The sequence below is a fragment of the Macaca mulatta genome, chromosome 13 (assembly GCF_049350105.2).
Source record: "Macaca mulatta isolate MMU2019108-1 chromosome 13, T2T-MMU8v2.0, whole genome shotgun sequence".
NCBI lineage: Eukaryota > Metazoa > Chordata > Mammalia > Primates > Cercopithecidae > Macaca > Macaca mulatta.
Genome location: NC_133418.1, coordinates 121,394,313 through 121,420,058, shown reverse-complemented (window position 1 = coordinate 121,420,058; position 25,746 = coordinate 121,394,313). Strand labels below are relative to the sequence as shown.

Below are 25,746 nucleotides of genomic sequence, written 5' to 3'. Positions count from 1 at the left end.
GAACGTGCTGCCATTTGTACAGATGTGTGCTGAGCCCTGCTGTCTGATAACTGCCACTCCAGCAGAAGTCAAGTCTTCTCAGGTTCAGTTCCCAGCGTGATTTCCCACAGGAAAAGAAGCCGCCCTAGGTGACAGCAGAGTGAGGTGCGGGAGGGCTCGGGAGCAGCCAGAGTGACAGGCAGCGCAGTGTGTGCCCCCAGTCACTCAGACCAGGCCTCATGCAGGTTGAGCTTGACATTCAGCTCTCAGGGGAGAGGCCAGAACAGACCCACCCCAGTCACCTGCGGGCTGCGCTCACGAGAGTCGCGTGGTTTGAGCTGCAGCAGCTGCCGAAGTAGCAAAGGAAGAGGCTGGTCAGGGTGCCGGCTGTCGAGTGTGTGTGGCCTCATGTGGGGAACTGCTCATGACATCACGTTCATTTCAAAGCCAGAACTATAATTACAATGTGACCGTGATGAAATCAGTGATACTTATTGGAGGAAGAATGCCCCAGTGTGTTAGTGGCATAAACGATGTGATGAAAGGCCGTTTAATTCCTCTTTTCTTATCCACGTCTCGCTCAACGCATGTATTCATTTTATCATGTAAGACCTTTTGCTGTTGAAAGAATGAAGACCATGGGGCAGGAGCGAAAATAAAGGAAGCCCAGAGAACAGCCAGTCCGCAAGGGCAGAGGGGTGCCGGGAGCACGCTCTGGGCCGAGGCTCCTGGTAAGGGAGCGAGCGGAGCGGGAAGCTGAACCCCCACGTATTCTCAGGGGGCCGACTTCTCCTGTGTTGAAGATTCACCAAAGACTGATTCGAGTCTGTGTTCAGCATGAGTGTTTCAGATTAGAACAGTGCTGAGAATTTTTATATGGTGCCCAGTTTTAGTAGGACATCACTTAGGATCTTTATAAATGAGTTCAGGGTACTTTGTTTTATCTGTTGTCTTTGAGCCACTGAGTGAATTAGTAAATGTTTGGTGCAAATGTGATTGCATCAGTGAAGAAGAAAATATACCACGATTTAAAATAATTTTCCTATGCTACCGTGGCTTGGAAAAATCAATGCCGCCGTCCTCTGACCGTGCTCCTCCCACGCGCCCTGCAGGCTGTCTCCCTCTTGGTCTCCACTCGAGAGAGCTTCACAGACCATTTGGGAAAGAGCCAAGGAAACACATTTCTACAAGCCATTTGCATAAGTAGACATAATCCATACGGAATGATGTACAGTTCGATTGTAGTTGCATTCGTCACTGACCTGCATCCACCCGCACAGTCTTGAGTTCAGCTCCATCCTTCCCTGCAGTTCCGCAGCCTCCAGATTCTCCAGCTCAGCTTGGCTGAGAGTTCCACGTTCATAGAAGTGCTTCTTTACAAACTCACTCCCAGCTGGAGGAGGCCGAGGATAAGGTACATTTTCGTGCACTCTGGAAAAGAAACGTATTCAACAATGTCGATGTAGCTTTTGCTTCTCTATTGATAGTTGCTAATATGGTAGTGAGAGCTTTGTTTGTAGGAAGAGTTAATATCTTGTCTAAAAGGGGTTTTTGACAGATGGACATCTTCGGTTTTGCTGTCTTATTTGTAAGCAAAGTTAGAAACATAAGCGAGAGCAGGCGTGGCTGGCGTCTAACACTGTCAGGGCCGGCGCTCAGGGTCTGGCCACCCGCACGCCGACAGCGGCCAGTTGCTGCCATCACCGTGCCTGACCAGAGGGCTTGGTTGCCCTGCTTTTCTGCTCCTCCCGCAGAGAACAAATTGATCATGGCTAAATCAGATGAGATGGGAATGATTGGCAGGTGGGGAGAAGAAAGGAAAGGCCGAGTGAGGATGGCCGTCCATCGAGGCCACGTCCCTGCTCTTTTCCATTGAAGCCCATGCTCCTGGAACCCCGTGTGTGCTCAGAATGTGCAAGCAGGAGAAACAGGGAGCAGAGCAGCGCTGGGCATCAGGGCTTTCCAGAGGAATGTCTGACCCAGCTGGCAGTGGAAATTCACACCTTCAGAAACCTCTAGAGTTCATCGTGGCCAGTTCCGGGACATGGACTTAGGAATGCCCAGCCCTGCCACCCAGCCATGGCAATGCGATTCAAAACCAGATGCACCAAATGTGAACTCGAAGGCCATAGCACTTGCCAGTGACCCAGTCCTGAAGCGAGCATGATAGTCCAGAGAAGAGGCCTTTGATGTAAGACGATTCTTAAATTGTGCATTCTTTGCCTTGCTTTTCTTGGCACTATATGTTCTGTCAATCTGTGATCTGAATAGAAAGAAGAAAGTGCATTTTCAAGGTGTGAGGGGCCCAGAGGACACTGTCCCAAAAGCAGTGGTTGTGAGAGTGGCTTTGGAGTCAGGCTGACAGTCTGGAAACTTCCAGGTCCACTCTGAAGTGCCAGCCGCATGACCAGTTGTCCAGCCTGTGTCTGCCTTGGCCTCCTTTGTGCAAGTGAGGAACATGGCTGATCCCCCCGGGGTGGCAAGGGGGCACACGTAAGTGACCCCACATGGTGCCTGGCACATGGTCGGTGTTTCATGATTCTTTGAGAGCTTTGGAGCAGCTCCAAGAAACCTCTTTCACTTTGAAGAGGTCCCCTGGGAAGCTGTGGTGGGACTGGAAGGTCTCAGGACTTCTCAAAGTCTAAGGCTCTCCAGCACAGACCTGCTCCAACCTTTAGTCTCCACTCAAAAGGGTCCACTTAGTAAGTTCTCAGGTCCTTGGCTTAGTGTCAGCTTCCCAGTAGTTCGTACACCAAATGCCTTGGGAATAAAACCAGTTCCCTAAACCTATCCCGTGCTCACCCACGACCCGTGACAGCCGCCAAAGGGACAGGCACAAAGGCTCCTTCCTCAAGGCCCCCTGCAGACAGCACTTCCCACACCGAAGGTGTCCGTGACCCAGCCGGAAAGCCTGCTTCACCACCTCCTGGATAACGGCATAGGATGAGGACACAGATTTGGGTCTCTTTAAATATGAATAGGTTACAGATTGCCTTTTTAAATATTGCTTGAGATCAAGTGGTGGTGGTTATATATGGAGTCAAGCAGCTGGGATATTCATTCGAGGCATATAATTTTCTTCATTCTTGGGACAAAACACAAGCAGGTTTTTAATTTTGAATAATTGGTCTTCCCTCCCATACCGTGGGCAGGTGTTGATGGTTCCCCACCTTGTTAGCCTGAAGCCTGTTCATCCCTGGACCGGCCACGACATGCCCAGAGCAGTATCCCCCATAGAGGGGCTGGCAGCAGCCCCTCCACACTGCACAGAACAGTCCGAGTCTAGAATCGTCTCCAGCCACACAGCTGTTTGATGTGTTATTTTCTCCGAACTCCTCTTCCACGCATTTCCAAGCAGCATCTTCTCATGATTACAGTTGCTTTCAGAGATGAGCTCATGCTAAGATACCCAATGAAGAACCCAGTTCAGAATTTTCCTTTTTTTTTTTTTTTGAGACAGGGGGTCTTGTTCTGTCACCCAGACTGGAGTACAGTGGCACGAACATGGCTCACTGCAGCCTTGACCTCCCTGGTTCAAGCAATTCTTCTGCCTTGCCCTCCTGAGTAGCTGGGACTACAGGCATGCACCACCTTGCCTGGCTAATTTTTAAACTTTTTGTAGAGATAGGGTCTCACTACGTTGCCCAGCCTGGTCTTGAACTCCTGGACTCAAGCAGTTCTCCCACCTCAGCTTCCCAAAGTGCTACGACTGACTATAAGCGTGAGCCACCATGTCCGGCCTAGAATTTTCAAATTAAAGCTAAACCTCCAGCATGTTTCAGTAGAATGGCCTCAATGCGCTATTCCTCAGCTTAGAATTTTCAAATTAAACAAAGCTAAACCTCCAGTGTGTTTCAGTAGAATGGCCTCAATGCACTATTCCCCAGCAAAGCCTTCAGTTAAAGGTACGGGGTAACGTCGACTGACCTGTGTGTTAGCCATCAGTTGCTGCCTAACAGATTATCTGCAACTCTATGGGCTAAAACCACAGGGATGTATGACCTCACTATTTCTGTGGGTCTTGAGTCCAGCACAGCTTCTGGGTCGCACTGGCTCAGGTCTGTCCTGAGGTTGCAGTTAGGATGCTGACCGCGCTGTCTCACCTGAGGGCTCAGCTGGGACTGGAGAACTGGGCTCCTGGAGGCTCCGTCATACACCCGCCAAGTTCTGCTGCTATGGGTGAGAGGCTGGGTTCCTGGCCTCATGGTTCTTTCTGTAGGGCTTCTCATGCATCTCACAGCATAGCCACTGGCTCCCTGCAGAGAGGGAGGGAGGAGGAGGAAGCCACAGTGCCTTGCATGGCCAGGTCTCACAGGTCTCCATGTCCCCTCCACCTGGTTCTGTTTGTTGGACAAGTCACCAAGTCCAGCCCACGCGCGAGGGATGGGAATGACACTGCCTTTTGAGGAGTGCTCAGGAATGCATGGCCGCGTTTAAACTGCCGCCCCGCGGCCAGTCAGCTGGGTCTGTGCCACTTCAGGATGCACAGGCCTCTCCTGGCCCCGCAGGACGGGCTCACCTGCCTCCACCCCAGGCCGTCCTGGTGTTTGTGGCCACCCCAGGCCGTCCTGGTGTTTGTGGACTTCGCTTCACCCTGCCAGCATGCGGCTCGTACTGGGAGGCCCATGGGCTCCGAGAGGACCTCCCTTCAACCTCCAGGCACCTTGAGACTGCCCAGCAGCCAAACCTCGGAGCTGTGGAAGCTCCTGGATGTTCAAAGACCCGCTTAATATTTAATAGTCAGTGCAGCATTAATTTCATTGCTCCCCGATCCCACATATCGAAACCTTTCACAGTTCAGTACAGGGATGGTGGTGAAAGAGAAACCACAGGGAAAATCCAAGGCAGTGGGATTGTTTAATTTCCGGTTGCTTCTCCTTTTATTTGTAATTAATATCCATTCAGCATTTTTAAAGCTTACAAAATGCTTCAAGCACATTCTCATTGGAGTTCTGTGATTTGTAAAACAGGCATGTGAAAAAATTGGAAGCTAAGGAAATAGGAATTCAGAGAAGGTACACTGAAAGTCAGCCTGAACTTGAACCCACGCCTTCTGGCACCGAACGTCCCTGTTCTCGTCACTGCAGCACTTTGCTCTGTGTGTGGAAAGCGTGAAGGGCCCCTGCAAATGGGCATGATGCTGCCTCCTCCACAGGTTTATTTTTGTGAAATCAAACAGAATACTGTTTGTGCTTAAAAACCATCCTGCGCCCCCATCTGTAAACGACATCGTCCCTGGTACTTCCCAACAGGCGCTAAGCACCGCCCACACTGCCGGCGCCTGACCAGACAGCTCCACTGAGCTCCTGACCCAGCTTCAACCCGCCGGGAGCAGCTCCCGGGGAATGTGCAGAAAAGTGCCTCCAACACCCGCCCTTTCTGCCCCTCGGCCCCTGTGGTCACTCTCCCCTCCACAGTCCTGACCCCGCAGTCGGTCACTTACTGCCCTATGCATCTTCCTGAAGCACCTGCACTGTTGCCTCATCTTTGTCCTCTTCCTCCTATGCCCTCGCCTGGGCCCTCAGCGGCTTCCAGCAGGGAGGGTGCGAGTGCAGTGATTCGGCACCTGTGCTTCATGTCATGCCCCCTACTCCTCACAGCCTCTTCCCAAACGAACCGGGTGTGGCGTGCTGGGCCTTTATTCTTCTGGGACACAAACACAGGACTGCTGATTGGTCTCTCACATAGACCCTGGAGTCTGGTCCTTTCGTCTGGGGCAAAAGGAACCAAGGAGGAAATTCCAGCCGCACCACATTTGCAAACGACACACTGTCGGGCTTTTTTTGCAATAACTGCATTTCTTAAATAATTCAGGCTTTGGATTGAGAACGTGTCTGTCACTTTCCTTTATAGAAATAACCTTTTGTAAATCAATGTACTGTTACTTTATAAAGCCAGACAACTGTCTCTAGATAGACAGCAATAAAAGCTACCAACTGTGAACTGCTGTTTCTGTTCCGTTCACTCATGGATGCTCTTCTGCATCACACTGGGACCTATTAATTGACATTAAATGACACACCCTACAAATGAAACAATAGTCACCGAGGGTCAGAGGGTCGTGTCTGATGTGCCTATGCTCATGTCAACAATAGGTGCCTTCTCCAGCTGTCCCTTTCTCGGGCTGAAGCACCTCAGTGACCCAGATCCCTGCAGGCACTTGGCATCGTTGTGTGCGTCCCTCCGCCCCAGCCAGGAGAGTGCTTTTTGCAGAGGGAGGGGTGTAGCCTGCCTGGTGTCTCCGTCTCCTACCCCTGCGCCTTCCCAGCTGGGTGGGTGGGTCTGGAGGGGTGTAGCCTGCCTGGTGTCTCCGTCTCCTACCCCTGCGCCCTCCCAGCTGGGTAGGTGGGTCTGGAGGGGTGTAGCCTGCCTGGTGTCTCCGTCTCCTACCCCTGCGCCTTCCCAGCTGGGTGGGTGGGTCTGGAGGGGTGTAGCCTGCCTGGTGTCTCCGTCTCCTACCCCTGCGCCTTCCCAGCTGGGTAGGTGGGTCTGGAGGGGTGTAGCCTGCCTGGTGTCTCCATCTCCTACCCCTGCGCCTTCCCAGCTGGGTGGGTGGGTCTGGGCTGAAGCAGCTGCTGCAGGTGGAGCGCCCGTCACTCACGGGCTCTGCTTTTGATGCCTCTACTACAATGGAGCTTCTGTTTCTGCCTGCATTTATGCATCACTGGGGTGGGAAACTCTTTTTCCTTCTTTCTAGACCTTTCTCTTCCTGCTGCCCTTCTGAAGGACCTCATTCCCCCTTCTCCCCTCATTAGCCATGACAGTCCACAGGGAGCGTCGGCCCCAGCAGCTTGTGCTGAGACCACCGTGGCCCTGTGGTGCAGGTCTTCTCTCGGGCCTTGCATGCTCACTGCAGAGTTCTGCGGTGTTTCTGCAGTTTTCTTCTCCACTCAGCATGTAGAGAGATCGCCCATGGCATGGAGAGATTGCCCAGGCCCACAGAGACCTCGCCGCGTGGAGGGTTTGCCCAGGCCCGTAAAGCCCCCGCCACGTGGAGAGGTCACCCAGGCCCGTAGAGCCCCCACAGTGTGAGGAGGCACAGAACAAGCACAGGAGTCCACTGACCTGGTGCGTCACACCCCGGGGACCACCAGTGGGCGTGTTCAAGGCTCCACTGACCAGGGCGCTGCCAGGTCTGGCTCAGGCAGTGGCTTTGCCTCTGTGATGGGTGTGCCGCCCCTCTTTCTTCCTGTGCTCCCTCTGTGCTAGCCTGAGGGAAGTCAGTTTCCTTTTTTTAGTAAATTTTAATTTTTGTGGATACATAGTAGGTGTTTATGGGTTATAGGAGATACTTTGATACAGGCAGGCAATGCGTAATAATCACATCAGGTAAATGGAGTATCCATCCCCTCAAGCATTGATCCTTTGTGTTGCAACAAGCCAATTATACTCCCTCAGTTATTTTTTTAATGTACACTATAGTCACCCTTGTACTAGCAAATACTAGGTCTTATTCATTCTAATTTTTTTTTGTACCCGTTACCATCCCCACTCCATCCCCCACTACTCTTCCCAGCCTCTGGTAACCATCCTTCTGCTCTCCATCTCCATGAGTTCAGTTGTTTAATGTTTAGCTCCCACAGATAAGTGAGAACATACAGTGTTTGTCTTTCTGTGCCTGGCGTAGTCACTTACACAGTGACCTCCAGTTCCATCTGTGCTGTTGTAAATGACAGGATCCCATTCTTTTTTATGGCCGAGTCGTACTCCATCGTGTATATGTAGCAAGTCCTTTTTCCCGTTGTCTGCTGATGGGCACTTAGGCTGCTTCCAAGTCTCGGCTGTTGCGAACAGTGCTTCAGCGCACACGGCTGTGCAGAGATCTCTGATAGACGGATTTCCTTTCTTTTCTTTGGGGTGTGTATCTAGGCGTGCATTGCTGGGTTGTATGGTAGCTCTATTTTTTGTTTTTTTGTAGAAACCGCAGACTGTTCTCCGTAGTGGTTGCACTGATTTGCATTCCCACCAACTGTGTACAAGGGGTGAGGGAAGTTAATTTCATGGGAACACCAAGCCTTCCATTTTTGTCAGTTTCTGTTGTTATGATCATTCCTTAGAAGACAGATTCACTGAAGAATGTTGTTTCCCTAGTTTAAACTGGCTAGATTCTTTTCAAGGTTACCATTTTGAACCCCACGTTGTCCTCTGAGTCATCGAGGTAGCCCAAGATAACGGTTAAGAGGAAAAATCCTTTGTGTTGACAGCAAGCTGTTCTCCAGTTTGTGTTAAGTAACGGCCCCTGCGGGTGAGGAGAGGCCGCCTTCGTCCTCAGTGTGTGTAGACCAGGGAGTCGGAGACACGGAAATCCTCACCTCCTGGGGCGGGTCATGTGGGGAGTGTTAAATGGCAAGATGATCTAAATTCTCTACCCAGATCACAGCAGCAACAGCAGCTTTGCTTTCAGAGAAAACAAAACACAAAAGAAGTGCCCAAAAGTTACAAACCAAGCAATAAAAACTGTGGAAAGTGACCTGGTGTTGCACAAAACGTTTTTGGTACATTAAAAAGGCCACTAGCACAGTGCCCTGTGGGAATGAGACTGACATTTTCACAGAAGGTCATCACCACTCTCATGTGACATACTCGATGCTTTTTTTTAAAGACAGGGTCTCACTCTGTCACCCAGGCTGGAGTGCAGTGGTGCAGTCACTGGTCACTGCGGCCTTGAAGCCTTGACCTCCCAGGCTTAAGTGATCCTCCCACCTCAGCCTCCCAGGTAGCTGGAACCACAGGTGCACACCACCATGCCCAGCTAATTTTTTGTATTTTTGTAGAGGTGGGGTTTTGCCATGTTGCCCAAGCTGGTCTCAAGTGATCCGCCTGCCTCGGCCTCCCAAAGTGTTGGGATTACAGGGTTGATGCTTTTCTTAAAAAACATACTTCCTATGTATGATGTCTGCAGATACTTCAAGAACATCATAAACACCACTTTCACCATCAGCGGGGAGCAGAGTCCCTGCCCGTTCATTGTCACCCCACGCCATAGGGACTGGCGATGTTTACAGTGTGTCCCTGTGGGTGAACTGGGTAAGGAAAAGACGGTGCACATACACCATGGAATACTACGCAGTCATAAAAAAAGAACCAAATCATGTCCTTTGTAGCAACGTGGATGCAGCTGGAGGCCATTATCCTAAGTGAATTAACACAGAAACAGAAAACCAAATAGTGAATGTTTTCACTTATAAGTAGAAGCTAAACATTGGATTCACATGGACCTACAGAAGCAAAAAATAGACACCAGGGACTACCAGTCGGGGGAGGGTGGGATGGGAGGAACGGCTGAAAAATGATCTGTTGGGTCCCACGCTGACTACCCGGGTGATGGCTTCAATCATACCCCCAACCTCAGCATCACCCAGTAAGCCCAGGTAACCTGCACACGTACCACCTGAATCTAAAATGAAGTTGCAATTTAAAATAAAATATCAAATGTTTTAATATTTTTTTAAATGTGTGTGAACATCCCTTGACAAATTGTTTTCATCCAGAGAAATTTGCTGTACTGAGAATATATTTTAACAAAGTCTTAGACAAAAATTGGTTCCCATGATTTTGTCCTTCTCATTTGGAATGATTGCAGATCCTGGCCAATTTGGAGCAAGGCTTAGCAGAAGACGGGGCCATGAGCAGCGTGACTCAGGAGGGCAGACAAGGTGGGTCGGCCGGACTTTGCTGACTAGATGCTTCTCGGACGTCATTGAGAGACTGAGTCCAAAGCCTCTCGCTTCCTCATGTCCTTTCCTTTTCGTAGTGAGCACTGCACACATCCCTTCGTGCATTTGCCACTCACCCCTTTCTTGGGGAAGCCAGGCACATCACTGGGTGACGCTGCGGGTGCAGTGTGCAGCCTCAGACCCGAGCCCTGCACACGGGGAGAAGACTCGCCTCCACCACAGAAGCACACGGCCCGGAACCTGGCACGCCGAGTGGTGGTCTGAGTGGGTGTGAGGAAGGAGCCCAGCCCAGCTGAAGGGGCCCAGAGAGGCCTCCGCGTCAGGGACAGAGGCTCGGGAGGGTGCTTCAGAAGGAGCAGGAGTGGAAGATGGGCACTGCCCGGAGCCTGGGGGCAGGCTGAGGGGGCTGGGCAGTTCCCTGAGGCATTGGAAAACCCCTGGGGTACTGGGTGGGTTGACATGAGCCCATCCGCGCAGTGAGGCCGTGACACAGGCCGATCGGCGCAGTGAGACCATGATATGGGCTGATCCGCACAGTGAGGCCGTGCCAGCTGCGTCTCGGGGAGTGCCTTAGCCAGGAGCGAGCTTCCGATCACGGTTGGAAACCCGGCCTGAGTGCTCCCTCCCGGGCAGCCCCGCCGAGCCTCACTCCCTCACTGCTTGTGGCAGCGTCTCCCCACAGGCCTGGTTGCCTGGTCATCTCCTCCTTCCCATAGCTTCTGTCCTACTCGGTGTGCAGCCCAAGTCGGGACCGGGTGGTCTGCGTTTCTGCAGGTGTGCTGGGGTTTCTGGGGAACTGCTGGCTGGTGTGAGCTGAACATGTGTGAGGTGTGTATGTGGTGGGTGTACGTTGAATGTGCATGTTGTGGCATGTGGTGTGGGTGTGGTGTGTGCTTGTGTGTGCACTTGTGCGCTCTCTTTTCAGTAATTTAACTGAAAGCAGAGTAACAAGGTCTGAAGGAGAGATGTCGCCATCTGCTCCTGGATGTCCCATCCAGCATTCTTGGCACCCAGTCATGTTACCCCTTGTTGGGCTCCCGCTTTGGTGGGAATGAGCATGTAGTTATCAGAGAGCAGAAGGCTGTTCCTGGAAATCTAACAAAAGGTTACACCATGAGCATTTCTAAGGAGGGTAGGGGAGGATTTAAAGCAGGAAAAGAAACTGCAAAGATCATCAGAATAAATATGCAATTCATTGAGATAATCCATATTTTACCTCCATTAAGAGAAGATATTCAGAATTTCTTTTCACAAAAGTAATGGTACAAGGGGAATATAAGCAGCTAATGTGGTTTTAATTGCTGAAAGGCAAAGAGAGTTAAGTTTTTAATTCTAGCAATTAAGTTTCTGTGTGTTCTCCTGAAGCACACGGTGAATACACGTCATTTCCAGGTGATTGTTATCTCTCTGTGGACACGTGGTGCCAGCTGCGGGAGGAAGGTCAGCTTCAGCCTCCTAAATCGCAGCCTCAGAGGCAGCCGGGGACACACGGCTCCCTGTGCCCAGCAATGAGGGAGGCTGGGAGCGCTCCCAGGCACTGGTGCTGCCCAGGGTGGCATCTTGGCATTCACAGTTGGGGTGTGGACTTTTCTTAGAGGAAGTGGGCATAGTACAGGCGCAAGGAGCACCAGACAGGGGGTCAGATGGAAATGTCCCTGTCCTCTCTGGACCTCAGCTTGCCTGTCGATAACATACTCATTTCAGATGAGCTCAGTCCTCAACCTGCGCCTTCCCCCTGGCCATCCCAGTAATAAACAGGTGCTATTGGTCAGCCCGCCCTCCCCCAGGGGCCTTTGCAGACCCCAGCAAGTCCACAAAGCCAGTTTGGAAACTTCTAGAAGAGATGGGCCCTGAAGGTTTGAAATCAGTGGAGGGATGGCTGCTAACTAATGAATGTGCAGGGGAGAGCAGGGAGGGACGGGCCAGGCTCAGGGTCGCGGTCAGCCACCGTGAGGCAGTGGGTGCTAGGGAAGGAAGCTGGCTGCAGGGGAGTGCCAAGTCCCCAGCGAAATGTGCCAGCCACTTGAGTTCTGGACCAGGGTGTGGCACTCCTTGGGGGAACTGGCATCTGCACCAGCCCATGGCCGGGAGGCAGGGGAGGCCTTGTGGCTGGGCATGGGTAGGGCCTCCGGGTGGCCTCCCATAGGTCAACTGTGAGAGGCTGGCGGCCACCCTGGCCAGTGGCCCTCCTGGCCTTGTCGAGCTACAGACAATGTCGTCATTTCTGTCAGCTCTGCTCCTTTTCTCAGGGTTCTGGCTGTGGAAACGGGGCTTCCGGTCAGACCGTTTGGCTTCGTGTCTGGGCTGATGCTGAGCAGCCGCCCTCCTGGTTCTCTTGATGCCGAGGGTCTCTTCCCAAAGACCCCTCTGGTCCCAGCGCGAGTGCTGTATTTTCTGCCTCAGTGCAGCCTGCAGCATATTCAGCATTCCATGCCGAAATCCAGTGGTTATTAGCAAGAGAGATCTTTTAAAGTTAAATTAGAATCCACAGGACCCAATAATTGATGGCTAGAAAGAGCCTCAAATGTATTTGTGCACTCACAGGCTGCTCTTACCTTGCAGCCTCTGTCCGGTTGTGGAGGTCACGTCTGGGCCGGGTGATGTACTCCATGGCAAACTGTCTGCTCCTGATGAAGGTACGTGGGTGGCCGAGCAGGGCTGCCATGGGATCTGGAAGAGGGTGTGTCAGTGGGAGCCGTGAGGGAGCCGCTGGTATAATAGATGCTGGCAGGGACGGGCCGGTGTAGCCATGAGAGAAGCCAGCTAAGCACTGGCTTCACAGGGAGCCCAGTGACACATTACGGGGCTATATTTACTTTCATTTCTACTACAAGAAATTTCAACAGAATGTAGAATTTACATGATCAGATTTCATTATTGAAACGTGGGTCTAAATGATTTAATTTAAAGCGTTGTTCATTTTCCCCCGTTTTTCTCTGAATTCCATCCCCAGAAGGTGTCCTTTGTTCTCCCTGTCTGCGTGGAGGGTGTTTTTTTCGCCTCTTGGTTTTGATTTTATGATTGATGCTCGCAACACCTGAAGACAAGCTTCCCCACAAGACCTTCCTAGGACGTCACCCAGAGCTCTCAGCCCCCAGGAAACAGCTTAGAAATCAGGGAGCTGAACTGAGGCTGTCAGTTGTTTTTCCGTGTCTCCTGGCTCTCGCTAGCCTGTGCAACGGTGTTTTTTGGCTCCTCTCTTTGTTTGGAATGCACGCACGCCTGGCTGACCTCCCACACTGGGCGTCGGGGTGCCCTGTGTGGAGCTAGTGGCCCTGCAGCCAGCTGTGCACGCTGAGAGCTGCTGCAGGAATCAGCTAGCAGCAGAAGCCCCGGAGCAGTGCTCACACCACCTCCTGGGCTGTTCTAAGACAGTGATCGTAACTCCTCCCACACCCATGCGGCTTTCATGTGGCCAAGGTCGTTCCTGAGTTTGATTTTCAGCGAGGCAGAGCAGACAGTTTACCAGGTGGAGAACCGTGCTCGCAGGCTCCGTCATGAACCCTGAAGTGGCAGCCCTGCTTTATGCACGGACCCTGCAGCATCCCCAGAGGCGACTGTGGCCGGGGGCACTGCTCCGAGCAGGCTGGGTGTGGGTGTAGATTCACAAACATCAGCAGCTCAGGCACTCCGTCAGGAAGGTGTGCAGCACACACCCCGGCTTTAGTGCCCAGCGCAGGGCCCCTGCCTTTGAGTTTCTGCAGCTGCGTCGGGCTGGACGCACAAGGAGACTCAGGGCATCCTGTTCGTCCTCGGTAGCAAGCACCCGTGACGCAGCCTCGCACTGCTGCAAGCCTCAGCGTCCTCCTTCAAAATAAGGGCGTAGATCTGAGATCTCTGAAATTCCTCCCAGCTCTGACATTCACACAGCTCTCTCCTCTCCTTCAGCACACTGGATAAAGGAAATTACGGTTTTTAAGTTCTGTGGTTTTGCTCAGAGCAGGTTTTTCTTCCGTTGCCACCCCTGAGATATTCCCACTGAGGTCAGGTGCCTGCACGGTCACTTTGTTCTGGTCCTCACCCTCCTCCCACCCGCCCCCCTTCCCTTCTCCAGCCCCCTCTGGCTTCTGCAGCAGGGCTTGCCCACCTCCGAGCGGGGGTGAAAAGTAGGCCCTCCCGCTCCCCTGCCCTGGGCCTCCGTGCTGGAAGGTGGGAGGTGGCCTCTTCACCCAAGGCTGGGCCAGCAACCAGGTGACCCCGAAGCACCCGGCCTGACCCCTCTACCCCTCAAAACAGGCCATTCTCCCAGTGCTGCCTGTGGCTAGCCCTGACACCCCACCTGGCAGTCTGGGCGGTCCACAGTAGGCCTCTACCCGCTGAGAGTACTATCGGCTTCACCTGAAAGTCACCAGCTTGCTGGAACATTCTTATGCAAAGACATGAAGAACCAATTATAAATTCACAGGACTGGTGTTTCACTAATCATGGGGCTAAAACTCCCCAGGGAAGAAAGTTCCCTGTTCCCCTGGCAGGCTTTTATTTGCATTTTAAGACACATTACTAGAAAACGATGGAGTGAGCTTTTCTTTGTTGCCCTGTAGTAGTAACACCACCACTAGGCTCCAAATGGGAGTCTTCCTCCTGTATTGCTGGGACTCAGTACAGAACATATTATTGCATTTCAAAAATACTTTTACAATGGACGTGATTTAATTTGAAAGTTCAGCTTAAGCTTTCATTTTCCTGAGTTAAAAAAAGGAGCAAAAAAATGTTGCAATTAAAGCCAATCCAAGCATATGCACTCTCTTGCCATCTAGTGAGCATACAGGGTATTGCAACAGTGTGTGGTCTTAATAATAAGGGGGTATCCTGTTAATTAAATTATGTGTATGGGCTAACAATGAGTTATTTAATCAGCCATTTAATTATCTTGAATAACATTTTTATTACAGTGAAATAAATATCAATTTAACTTCTTAACAATGAAATGTATTCATATGTTTTAGCCCTGGATAAATCTGCATGATATGCTACAATGCACAGTGGCACGTATTATAAAGCATTGAAAATGTCACTATCTTCACTTTTTAAATACTGCTTCCTCTCCTTAGGCCTCACCGTAGCCTTAGGGCACCTGCACTGGCAGACTATATGGATGCAGGTGCCTGCCACCTTAGGTGGCCTGGGCCCCCCTCCCCCGGTGCCCCTGGGAGTCCACTTCCCTCCTGGTGTCCCCACAGCTCGCCAGTCTGCACATCACCACCCGCCATGGCTCCGCACATGATGGAAAGGAGCAGGCAGCTGCATCAGCTACCTTCCGTCTTGCTGGAATTAGACTGCACAAGTCCTTTCTGGTTGCAGAACAGTTGTAAATCTAGTTTCACAGCCAGTAAACCACGTGTGGCTGCTGAAAAGAAATGGTGAAGATTGAGCTAAAATAGGCTTGTCCCTGGAAGCAAGTCATTCATGTCCTTCACAAAGCCAAATCTACGTGATCTGGAGAGTAGGTTAAGCTCTCTCTAAAGAGCTTCTTTTGGCCATTTTCCCTGATCGGAAAAGCCGGTGGGTGCAGCCCCTGTTGGAAGGCAGGGCTGCTCCCCTAAACTTGTCCGATCAGGACCAGCCCAGGGTGTGCAGGCCCCGCCTCTGCATCAAGGGTGCCGTGTCCATCCCAGCTGCAGCCTCAGCCACCCCGAGTGCCCCCATGCCAGGTCACAAAGCCCTCCTCTGTGCAAGGGAACTCACACATGCTCACACACACGCACACACACGCTCACACACACGCTCTCATGCTCATACACGCACGTTCACACACACACACACACGCTCATGCTCATGCACGTTCTCACACACTCACTCGCACAACTAGACAGCAGAGACAGGCAGCAGGAAGGCGTGGGAAAGGAGACTGAGGCATGTGCTGTCTGGCTCCTCATGGGCGTCAGGCCTTGAATAAAATGAGTTTTAATGAGCTGTACTCGAAGGTACTAGACTGGAGACGGTCTTTTTGTTTTTTTGGGTTTTTTTTTTCCTTCCTACCAAACTGGAATTGTACTTGTCTGTCTTTCTTTGTAACATCCCAATTAGCAAGCTAGTAACTCCAGTCCCAGTTTGGAGGAAATGGAACATGTAGAAGAATAAAGAAATAAAAGTACCTTCTGGGATTTTACGATGAATAAGTAAGAAGGAAAACACCATTGGTGGCCGTCGTTATTGCTGACCGAGTGCTTATAGCTAAGTGCTAGAATGCAGGGGAGTATTTAGTGCAGGGCCTGCTGCACAGAGCTCGCTCAGTAAATGTGGCGATCACTGTCTTACTAGAGAGAGCCCGGGTTTGTTGGGGACTTGAGACAAGCTACCACTGTGTCCCACATGACTCTGGCAAGACCTTCCTGCACTGAGACCGCTTTGCTCACACCTGGAAAGGGTGACTGGGTCCACTCAGCGTCCACCAAGTGCCTGCGATGGGCCGGCATGAGCAGGCAGATGGACAGTGAGACGGTGCTGCCAGGCCTTGTCCTTGAGGAGGGGCTGCGGGCCAGACCACCACAGACAGAGCAGAGTGATGAGGGATCCAGCAAGGCCCTTGGCAGAAAGCAGATGCCCTGAGCATGGCAGCTGGCACAGCGCTCCTAAATGTTCCCCCGTAGCTGTCTCCGAAACGGGAGGGTCTCACGCGTGCCACAGAGACCAGACGACATTCACGCATTCTGCTCTGCAAGGGTGACCCCCATTGCCATTCTCAGCCTCGGCAAAGTTGTTTGTGGGTTTTCTCTACATTTAAAGATTTGACCTTAGTTTCTAGCATAGAAAACGTTTAAGAGACACTTTAAAAATTTGGCTTATGTATTTGGAGGATGGAGATGAGACAGCGTTCGCCTATTCACATAATAACTTTGTCAGGAAAGAGAGTTAGGTGCGGTCCAAGGGAAATATGAATTGCTGTTTAGAAGATGGAAGCAGGAAACAGACCCTCAGGCCCAACTAAACCCCGACAGCCCCCGATGACAGGCAGGACCCCGCCTGCGCGACGCACACAGCTCAGAATCCCAGCCTGACTGCAGTTGGGAGAGCAGCCGCCCCCTCCCAGCCGAGCGCCGCGTGCTGGTTTCCAGCTTCCCCGCGGGCTCGTGTGTCAGCGTGTCCTCTCTCCACACCGCGTCTGTATACGCTTGTGCTCTTCTACACGTGTGAAACCCGCAGTGCTTTTCTCAGCCCTGAGGTACGCTGGGTTTTTCTTCCCGCAGGATTATGTGCTCGCCGTGGAGGCGTACCATGCGGTTATCAAGTATTACCCAGAGCAAGAGCCCCAGCTGCTCAGCGGCATCGGCCGGATTTCCCTGCAGGTACGTGGGCACGCTCAGATGTGAGCCAGAGGCACAGGCAAAGGGCCTTATGATAGGAGTTCTTTGCTTGGATGTGCGACTGTTTGCTTTTAATCATTTTAATATGAGAAAGACTGCAGAAAAGATTCCAATTCCAATGTGTGTGACCATGAAAAGCGGGGGTGCTTTCCAGGGTTCTGGTTGGACTGTGGGAGGCCCAGTTCCAATGTGTGTGACCATGAAAAGCGGGGGTGCTTTCCAGGGTTCTGGCTGGACTGTGGGAGGCCCAGTTCCAATGTGTGTGACCATGAAAAGCGGGGGTGCTTTCCAGGGTTCTGGTTGGACTGTGGGAGGCCCTACTGGCTTTTGTGCCTGTTGCTAAAGGTGAACCCACAGAAAGTGTATCGCAGCCGCACTGAAACAAGTTACTCTAGACACTGTCCTGCCGCAGTTACAAAAGCGCTGACTGAACCGTGAGGAATCTTAGTTCAGCTTAGCCCATAATAGTCACTTGCTGATATTTTGCTGAAGAACCCTTGAATCATGTTTGCTGGACAAAGTCCAGACTGAACGGTGGTCTCAATAATGCACAAAGCTGGGACAGGACCCCCTTTGCTAAGAATGTCCTTGAAGCTGGAATGCATTTTCCTGGGATATTTGGTGACAGGGAGGTCACGGGGAGAGATGAGTGCCGCCCACATCCCTGTCAATCTTTCACCCTTGCAGGCTGAGCACAGGGCAGCTTCCGCCCCGTCCACCCTCAGTCTTCTGAGGTCACGTCCCAAACCTGGGCCAGGGAAAGGAGTCACAAGCAAGGGACCGCTAAGGGGGGAGAAGCAGCACAGACCTTCCACAGGCACCCACTCACCGTGAGCCAGGCCCCGTGCTGAGCGTTTCACCTCACGGTGTGACTAGCTTGTTTTACAGATCAACAAACTGAGGTCTCCTGATGAAGTGAAATCCAGTGACAGGAGGCCACATAGATAACGGGGGAGCTAGAATTTGAACAGGGCCTCTGTGAACGCAGGGCCTGCGCTCTCTCCGCTAACAGCTGGTCCTCTCCTCCCCCACACAGTTGCTCACACATGCACTAACACACGTAGGAACATGTGCGCACACCATCTCCTGCACGCTGCCTGCTTGTGGAAATCCACACGGGACACCAGATAGTGTTGGAGGACAGCCCTGTCCATGGGCCCCTGTGGTGGGGCACAGCAGATGACTGTCACTGAATAATCCAGAGCAGGCACAGATGTGTGGCGCGTGAGCTGCCACCATGGGCATCGGCTCCTGCCTGCGCTGGGATGCTTGCAGCAACCCTCGTCGCCGGTGTGAGAAAGCTCCATGTGGCCGGGATCTCCAGGGTGCTGACGTGTATCATTATCCCCTGGTTATCATAGTAAAATAGTACGCTGGGCCTGCTCAGATTCCTCACTACCCTGCAGACAATCTCGGAAATTTTATTTCAGAGGCGTAGTATGCACAATTTGAGAAGTAGATGCTGAGTTGCTTTTGCATCTGGAAGTGCTTCTCCTTCCAGTGGAAGCCACTGGCTTGACCACAGTGAGGGCTCTGGCAGTGAGACTGGAGTCTCAGGAGGGAGGCTCAGCTTCCACAGCGTGATGTAAGCCCCGTCTGGCGCACGGAATGTGCTAAACGGGCTGTGAGGGAAGCCCTCGGCGTTCGCTGTCCTGAGGACCCAGGGAGGTGACAGCGGCTCTGTGTCTGGGCAGGAGATTTTGCCAAAGGAGAATGGAGAAAACGACGGAAGCACCCGGGCCGACTGGACTCACTGACGCCCCACACAAGCACTGTTCCGTCTGCACCTCTTTCAAATTATTTATCAGACCTCGCTCACGGGTATTTGTGTTGTTGCTGAAGAGCAAAGTCTCTGAATTCTGTTTCTCTAAAGGAAATGGAGATCGCAGTACTTAGCCATTTGGGGTATCTGAAGACATTGTGCCATGGCTGCTACAGAACTTCTCAGACAGCCTCGCGCGACGGACGGCTGCACTGCCATCTGCGCACACAGAAAACCCAGCCCCTGGAAGTTCCTGCTTCGGCAGGTCAGTGTGTGGTCTGAAGATGCTGGATCTCGGAAGGAGAGTGAAGCAGGCAGGTTTTGCCCTAGAAGAACATAGCCATTTGTGGGAGTCAAGGCCCAAGAGCGCCGTTGCGATCAGCAAGAACGACCACATGTCAGCCCAGTGGGTGCCCGAGCACACAGCAGACCCCCACCCATTCTGAAACCCTCCTGGGTGCACCGCCTATATCGCCAGCCGTCTCCTGTGCTGGGGCTTGTGCCTCCTCATCTCCGCTGGGTTCAGCAGAGGGTTGCAGAGGCGGGACCCTGTGTGTACACGTGGTGCTGAGCTGCCAGAGATCTCAGCACGTCCCTCATCCCCCGTCCTGTGTGCAGCTGCCATTAGCCTTCCTGGAGTACACTCCACCCTGCCGTCTCTGCTCAGAGCTCCTGCTGGGGCCCTGTGGCCTGGCCGCTGAGCCCACACTGAAAGTTCCCATTCAGAGCCCTAGCTAATGTTTTCTAGCCCAGTGTTCTTCGCCTCGTGTCCTCAGTCCCACCAGACGGTTGATTTGCTGCTGCCCAGACAGGGCCACCCTTGCTGCTTTTACCTCTCGTGGGCTGTTCCTGCTGCTCGGAACTCCCTTTGCTTTCTGCCTGTGCAAACCCTGTTCGTTCTTCAGAGTTCACTGGAAGGACTTCTCTCAAGTCACCCCAGCTCTCTCAGCAAACTCTCCCTTCCCTCTTTCCCAAGGCATCTACGGGGATAAAAGCACAGGGCTCAGGAGCTGGGGTTTGGAACAAGACAGACCCGACCCCAGCTCGGCGGCTCAGGCTGGCATAGACAGACCCGACCCCGGCTCGGCGGCTCAGGCTGGCGTAGACAGACCCGACCCCGGCTCGGCGGCTCAGGCTGGCGTAGACAGACCCGACCCCGGCTCGGCGGCTCAGGCTGGCGTAGACAGACCCGACCCCGGCTCGGCGGCTCAGGCTGGCGTAGACAGACCCGACCCCGGCTCGGCGGCTCAGGCTGGCGTAGACAGACCCGACCCCGGCTCGGCGGCTCAGGCTGGCGTAGACAGACCCGACCCCGGCTCGGCGGCTCAGGCTGGCGTAGACAGACCCGACCCCGGCTCGGCGGCTCAGGCTGGCGTAGACAGACCCGACCCCGGCTCGGCGGCTCAGGCTGGCGTAGCTCTGACGTGGCTGTGACATGGCTCTGAGCAGGTGGTTTCACCTTCATGGTGTCGGTCCCCCCCCACCCACAACCGCCTGCGGTAAACAGTCGTCGTCGTCGTGTATAGAGGAGGAAGTTCATCCATGTGAAATCCTCTGTGTCCTGCCTGGGACGTGCCAGGAGCACTGTAAGTGTGACTTGCTGTCTTTCGTATGTCTTGAGGATGGGGTGTGTTTGTTCCATTTCCTCTCAGATCCAAGTGTAAGGGCGGCATTCCCAGGTCACAGCAAAAGTGCATGTGCTCAGAATTGCCCTTGGAGACCCCACTCCCACAGCGGGGCATCCACCCTGTAGAGTGACTCCAGGGCACACATGGGCACGAGGCCCTCCAGGGTGGGTAGTAGAAAGGGGCAAAAGCAGTGTCCCCACACACGCATCCGGACACTCAGACCCCACGCGCCAGCCTCAGAGCTCCTGCCGGTGCACCCTACTCACCCCCAACGCTGCGTCTCAGCACAGGATGGAAGATGCCACGTGGGGGCAGATCACGGCGATGTGAGATCAGCAGTGCAGGACAGGATGGGGTTGAACTGGGACTCGAGTCCAGCAGAAACGCCTGAACTTAATGTAGATAGAGTTGACTCCACTCTGTTTTAAGGAGTAAGAACTCGAATTGAGTGACCACGTAAAAGCCAGTGCAGGCTCTGTTCCGAAGGGGCGCGCAAAGCCAGTGGAGGCTCTGTTCCGAAGGGACACGCACTGAGTGAGCACTTTACACTCAAGGGTGTTCAGTCGTGGTTCGATTCTTGGAGGAACAGCCCTCAGAGAATCACTTTCAAGAAAGCATGTGTGTTTTCCAGTTCCCGCAGTGCTGTTCTCCCTGAAGCACCTCATCAGTACCTGTATCTTAGACGGTCTCTAAACTGGCTGTGTGCGAGCCATTCTGAAATGAGTTGGTGCCACTGTACAGAAGCAAAGAAGTATCACATGCACTCTAAGCGCCTGTGTGCTGTGCTGTCAGGATATCAGAGGGGTACATTTCATAAGAAACGCGTATACTAGTAACCGTTCCTCAAGTGATAATACTGAAGGTGCTTAGAAAGTACAGGACGAGGTTTTGGTTGCAGTCCGTGGAATCCACAGTGGCTGGTATAAGCAGAAAGTTTATTCACGGACAGTAGTACAGGGAATCTTCATGAGGGCCCAGAGACAGGCCATTCTAGGGCCACGAAGCCAGGATGCCCTAGCATGTCACAGAGGCCCCTCCAGCAAGAACAGCACTGCCAGCTCTGCCTGGCCTCTCAGAGTCTTGTCCCCACCCTGAAGACCCAGGTCCCCAGGTCCCTCACACGGCCTCCTTCCACTTCCTCAGGCACCGTCATCTTACATGCATGCGTCTCTCTGGGGGCCCAGGCCGCGGGGGCGCCCGTCCTGCAAGAGTAGGAATGCAGGCCTCCTGGGTCCTCCTTGAAAAGACCCCTAACAGGTGGGAAATGGGCAGAATCAGGGAAGGCAGCCAGCAGCAATCATGAGCGTTCCTTGCGAATCATGTTGTAACATCTGAAGTCATATAACAAAGCTAATCACGCGTGGAATAAGACTGATTTCATTTCCCTGAGATGAAAGTTTCTACTCTATATGCTTGGAAATACAAGGGAGGCTCGGTATTTTCTGCAATCTTGAATGCGATCTCCAGACCAAGGAGGATTTGTGTTTCATCAGCACTGGAGGTTGGAGATGAGGTGTGTATCGCGTTGATGCTGGGTCTCGGGGAGAAAGCTAGGAAATGTCCCCAGCAGGTAGGGAAATGCTTGGCAAAGCACGAAGGCGGAGGGACCCACGTAGCTGGACCCATTCTGCTCATGCCCTGGCACTGCTCCGAGAACTGTGGTTTTCCAGATCAGCCCTAGCAAGGAGGGAGCACAGGCAGAGCCGCTCCGTGGGGAAGGCAGATGTCAAGCTCCTAAGAAGGACCTGTTCCACAAGAAGCTGACGTGCCCCTCCCCAGGGACCCGAGCCGAAAGGCCATTCTTCCAGGGCAGCATCCCAGGGCACTGCTTTGTGTGGTTGGCATCCCCGGCAGATGATGGCCTGCTCTGCGTGCTGTCCCCGCTGTTCCTACTGGGCTGTCTGCAGTGTGTCCTGATCACCCTCTCAGCTGGCAGTGCGCACTGCAGTATGAATCTTCCCATGGAAAGCTGACCAATCCTGCCTCCACCGGTGCTGTCGCCAAATCAGTAACGGAGCAACCTCAAACGTTTCTGAACGTTTAGGTCACATCTAATACTTGGCGAAAGAGTGGGCTGAACACCTCCGCCCTCAGCTTTCTGTGTGTGCGTGAGTGTGTATAGCAGAGTCTGAGAAACAGCCACTTTTCTCTCTGTGTGCGTGAGTGTGTATAGCAGAGTCTGAGAAACAGCCACTTTTCTGAGTTTGGGAAAATTTAAACAAGAGCACTAAAAAGCAAACACTAATTGAAAGGGAAGTATTTTCCATTTTCATTCTAAAGAGCGGAAATAGAAAAAAATGATTTTACTAAAACAAAATATGCAGACACCTTTGGGAAAACGTGCTGTAAAGGAAGCATGCTAACTCCAGAGATGACCCAGCCGGACAGAGGTGAAAGGGGTGGACGGACAGCAAGGTTCTAGATGATTCCACACAGTTGGGCTGAGACCACTGACACTGCACCTCCTCTTTGTGTTTAAAATTTTGTGTTGAATGTAGGTGCCTTTAAAATATGCGAGCTAGAAATAGAAAACTCACTCACCACACCAGCAGCTGCCATTTCACACGAGAAGATACACTGGCGAATACAAGGATGGCCCAGATGCCCTCACTTTGTGTTAGGGCTCCAAGGAGCAGACTTTCTATTTTAATATTTCAAAACATATTCTACTTTTGAATAGCAATCCTTGCTCTTTCCAAGAAGTTCAGAGCATAATTCCGGGCACTGAGCAAAGGGTCATCTATTCAGTTTGTGTGCTGTTCACATTACAGCTAGAAACCCTGGCTCCAATGGCAGAATCGTACTTGGGATTTAATGCCTGCATATAGGGGAGGATCCATCTCTCACCTAGGCCTCATCCTGCAGGCGGGACTGTCATAGCCACGTTCCCTGCCAGCTGTTAGCGCACCCTCCAGCCAGGTGACAGCCGTGTTTAAAACTCACATGCCTGCTCTGAGCGTTTCCACCATCCCTTCACCTTCATCACACAGAGCTTCCCGTAGAGCACTGGGACCTCCACACTCTAAGGGGGCTGGGGGTTAGGAGAAGAGAGAGTGGGGCCCGTGGGAATTTCCACTTCTGAAAGAAATCTGTGTTGTAAGCGAGATTGGAGACATTTGTATTCCAGAGGAGTTTCTCACATAATCGAAATTAAGGAAGGGCAGAAGCAATCGATCTTCAAACAGAAGCAGCGTTATACTTCTTAAAATTACTTCACTGCATAGATGCCACCTCCTCAGACTCTCTTGACTTGGGTCTTAGAGGCTCCTCACTGGGACTGGGACTCCGAGGCTCCTCACTGGGACTGGGAAGGGAGCTGTGGTGCGCAGGTGCAAGTCCAGCAGCCGAGCACAGGTGAGGGGCCTGTGCTTGGCATTGGGGCAGCTGAGCGCAGGGTGGTTCTGCAGTGTCTGTGGCCAGTCCCAGGCCTCGGTGTCCTGGACCAAAGGTCAGAGCCCAAAGTGATCAGGCAGGAGAAAGCCTCCGCCGCTGCAGGAGTGGTGGGGAGTCTGGGATAAACCAGCCGCCCCAGGCAGGACGAAGGGGGATGGGATGCAGGACCACCCAATGCTATGGCTGAGAGGACCTCAGCAAGAACCAAGGTCACCTTGTTCCCAGAGGGCAGGGACCCAGGGCAGGGTGGGGAGACGCTGCGGTGGAAGAAGGGAAGGAAGGGTCAGGGAGGCACTGTGAAGCTGGGAAAGACTTGAGCATGTTTTACAGAGGGGCATGACCCCAGGCTCCAGGAGGGATGCGGGCACCTTGACCGTCTCAACCAGGAGGGTAGTTTTACACACACAGCCACGTACCAGAACCCCTCAGGCTGTACAGTCTGAAGACATGCAGGTTCCTGTGCATCAGCCACAGCTCAACAGAGACGTTCAAATAGAGAAAGAAGAGACTCACTTGTGGCTGCCACCCTGAGCCGGGGAGTGTGCTGGCTCCGGTCAGGGAAAGAGTGGGGAGAGCGTCCCCCAGCCCCTGCCACCCTGTCAGGCCTCATCATCCTGATGTGACACCAAAGTGCAAGGAAAATGGAAATGCACGTAAAGGAGGTTTCACCGAAACTAAAAACTGTTGTGCTTTAAAGGACACCATAAAGAAAAAGTAAAAAGACCACCTACAGAATGGGAGAAATTATTTGCAAATCGTGTATCTGACAAGAGACTTACATCCAGAATCTATAAAGAGCTCTGACAGCTGCTAAAGAAAAACACAATGCATGGCAGTAGCATGCAGAAGGCGAAGAGACTGGACTCAACTCCGACTTCACGGAGGACAGGTGGGAATTGACAGCCAGGGACCAGGGTCAGGGTCAGGGTCAGTGGATGGAAAATTACCCAGAGGAAGCATCAAGAAGGGGTTTCTGGCCAAGCAGACTTGATAGGATCGTCGCTGACAGCTGGCCAGAGTAGTAGGATCTCCAGGTGTTAAGGCACCAAGGGCAGGGATTTTTCTTAACTGACTTAGCAGGATTCTTCTCACACTGGATTCTACAAGGACAGAGAAGGAAGCCAAGGTCGAGCTTGTCTAGTAGAGGAGGCTTCTGCGCGGATGCAGCCTAATTTATGCATTGACAGCCTGCCTGGTTCCCAGCAGGCCCTCGGCTTCTGCGGAGAGAGCAGGTGAGGGGGGGTCAGAGGAAAGCAGAGGACCCCTGGGGCCGGCTCTGCTGTGCTCACGACAGCGGGTGGGGAAGAGGAGCTGGTGAAGGAGAACTCAAGAAAAACATGGAAGAGAAGCTAGGGTATTCTGAAATAGATCACATCTTTTATTGGTGTATGTACATTAGCCTGAGGGGATTTGCCCAGTTGGAATGCAACAGTTGTTCTGATAGGCTTTAAAATATAAGAATGTTTTATAACATAAAAATTTAGACTAAACAAGTTTTCTGTGTTGGTTTTGGGTAGGGTTTTTTGGTGGTTTCGTTTGTTTGTTTGTTTTTGAGACAGGGTCTGGCTGTGTCACCCACACTAGAGTGCAGGGGAGCAAATGCAGCTCACTGCAGCCTTGACCTCCTGGGCTCAAGCAATCCTCCCACCTCAGTCTCCCGAGTAGCTGGGACTACAGGAATTACCCGGCTAAGTTGTTTGTAGATATGGGGTCTTGCCATGTTGCCCAGGCTGGTCTCAAACTCCTGGCCTCAAGCAGTCCTCCTGCCTCTGCCTCCCAAATTGCTGGGATTATAGGCATGAGCCACTGGGCCCAGCTGAAATGAGTTTTCTGTATCAATTACAGACCTATGTTTCCGTGACTGAAGTTGATCAGTGGTAAATATGAAAAGAACTGGGGTTTCTGGCTGACTACGGATTTAATGTCATCTAGCAACCTATGCGGCTGTTAACATAGCCGTGCTGTTTTTGGATGGCTTAAAATCATCTGATGCCCACACCACA

General features: G+C 52.5%; 2 protein-coding genes across 7 annotated transcripts in view; one reads left to right on the top strand and one right to left on the bottom strand.

Annotated features, from left to right (window-relative positions):
* The window catches only part of EIPR1 (EARP complex and GARP complex interacting protein 1), a 608,423-nt gene that overhangs the window by 250,358 nt on the left and 332,319 nt on the right, over window positions 1-25,746 (bottom strand). The window lies entirely within an intron of this gene.
* Window positions 1-25,746, top strand: part of TRAPPC12 (trafficking protein particle complex subunit 12) — a 105,375-nt gene that overhangs the window by 72,773 nt on the left and 6,856 nt on the right. For 4 of the 6 annotated variants that reach the window (XM_015111613.3, XM_077960186.1, XM_015111612.3 and 1 more), the window contains 3 exons: window positions 9,563-9,635; window positions 12,219-12,292; window positions 16,844-16,942. In XM_015111613.3, coding sequence (XP_014967099.3) covers window positions 9,563-9,635; window positions 12,219-12,292; window positions 16,844-16,942 — 246 coding nt within the window. Of the gene's footprint in view, window positions 1-9,562; window positions 9,636-12,218; window positions 12,293-16,843; window positions 16,943-23,455; window positions 23,925-25,746 lie in introns of those variants that run through there. The other 2 variants (XM_077960187.1, XM_015111616.3) reach the window with 2 other exon arrangements.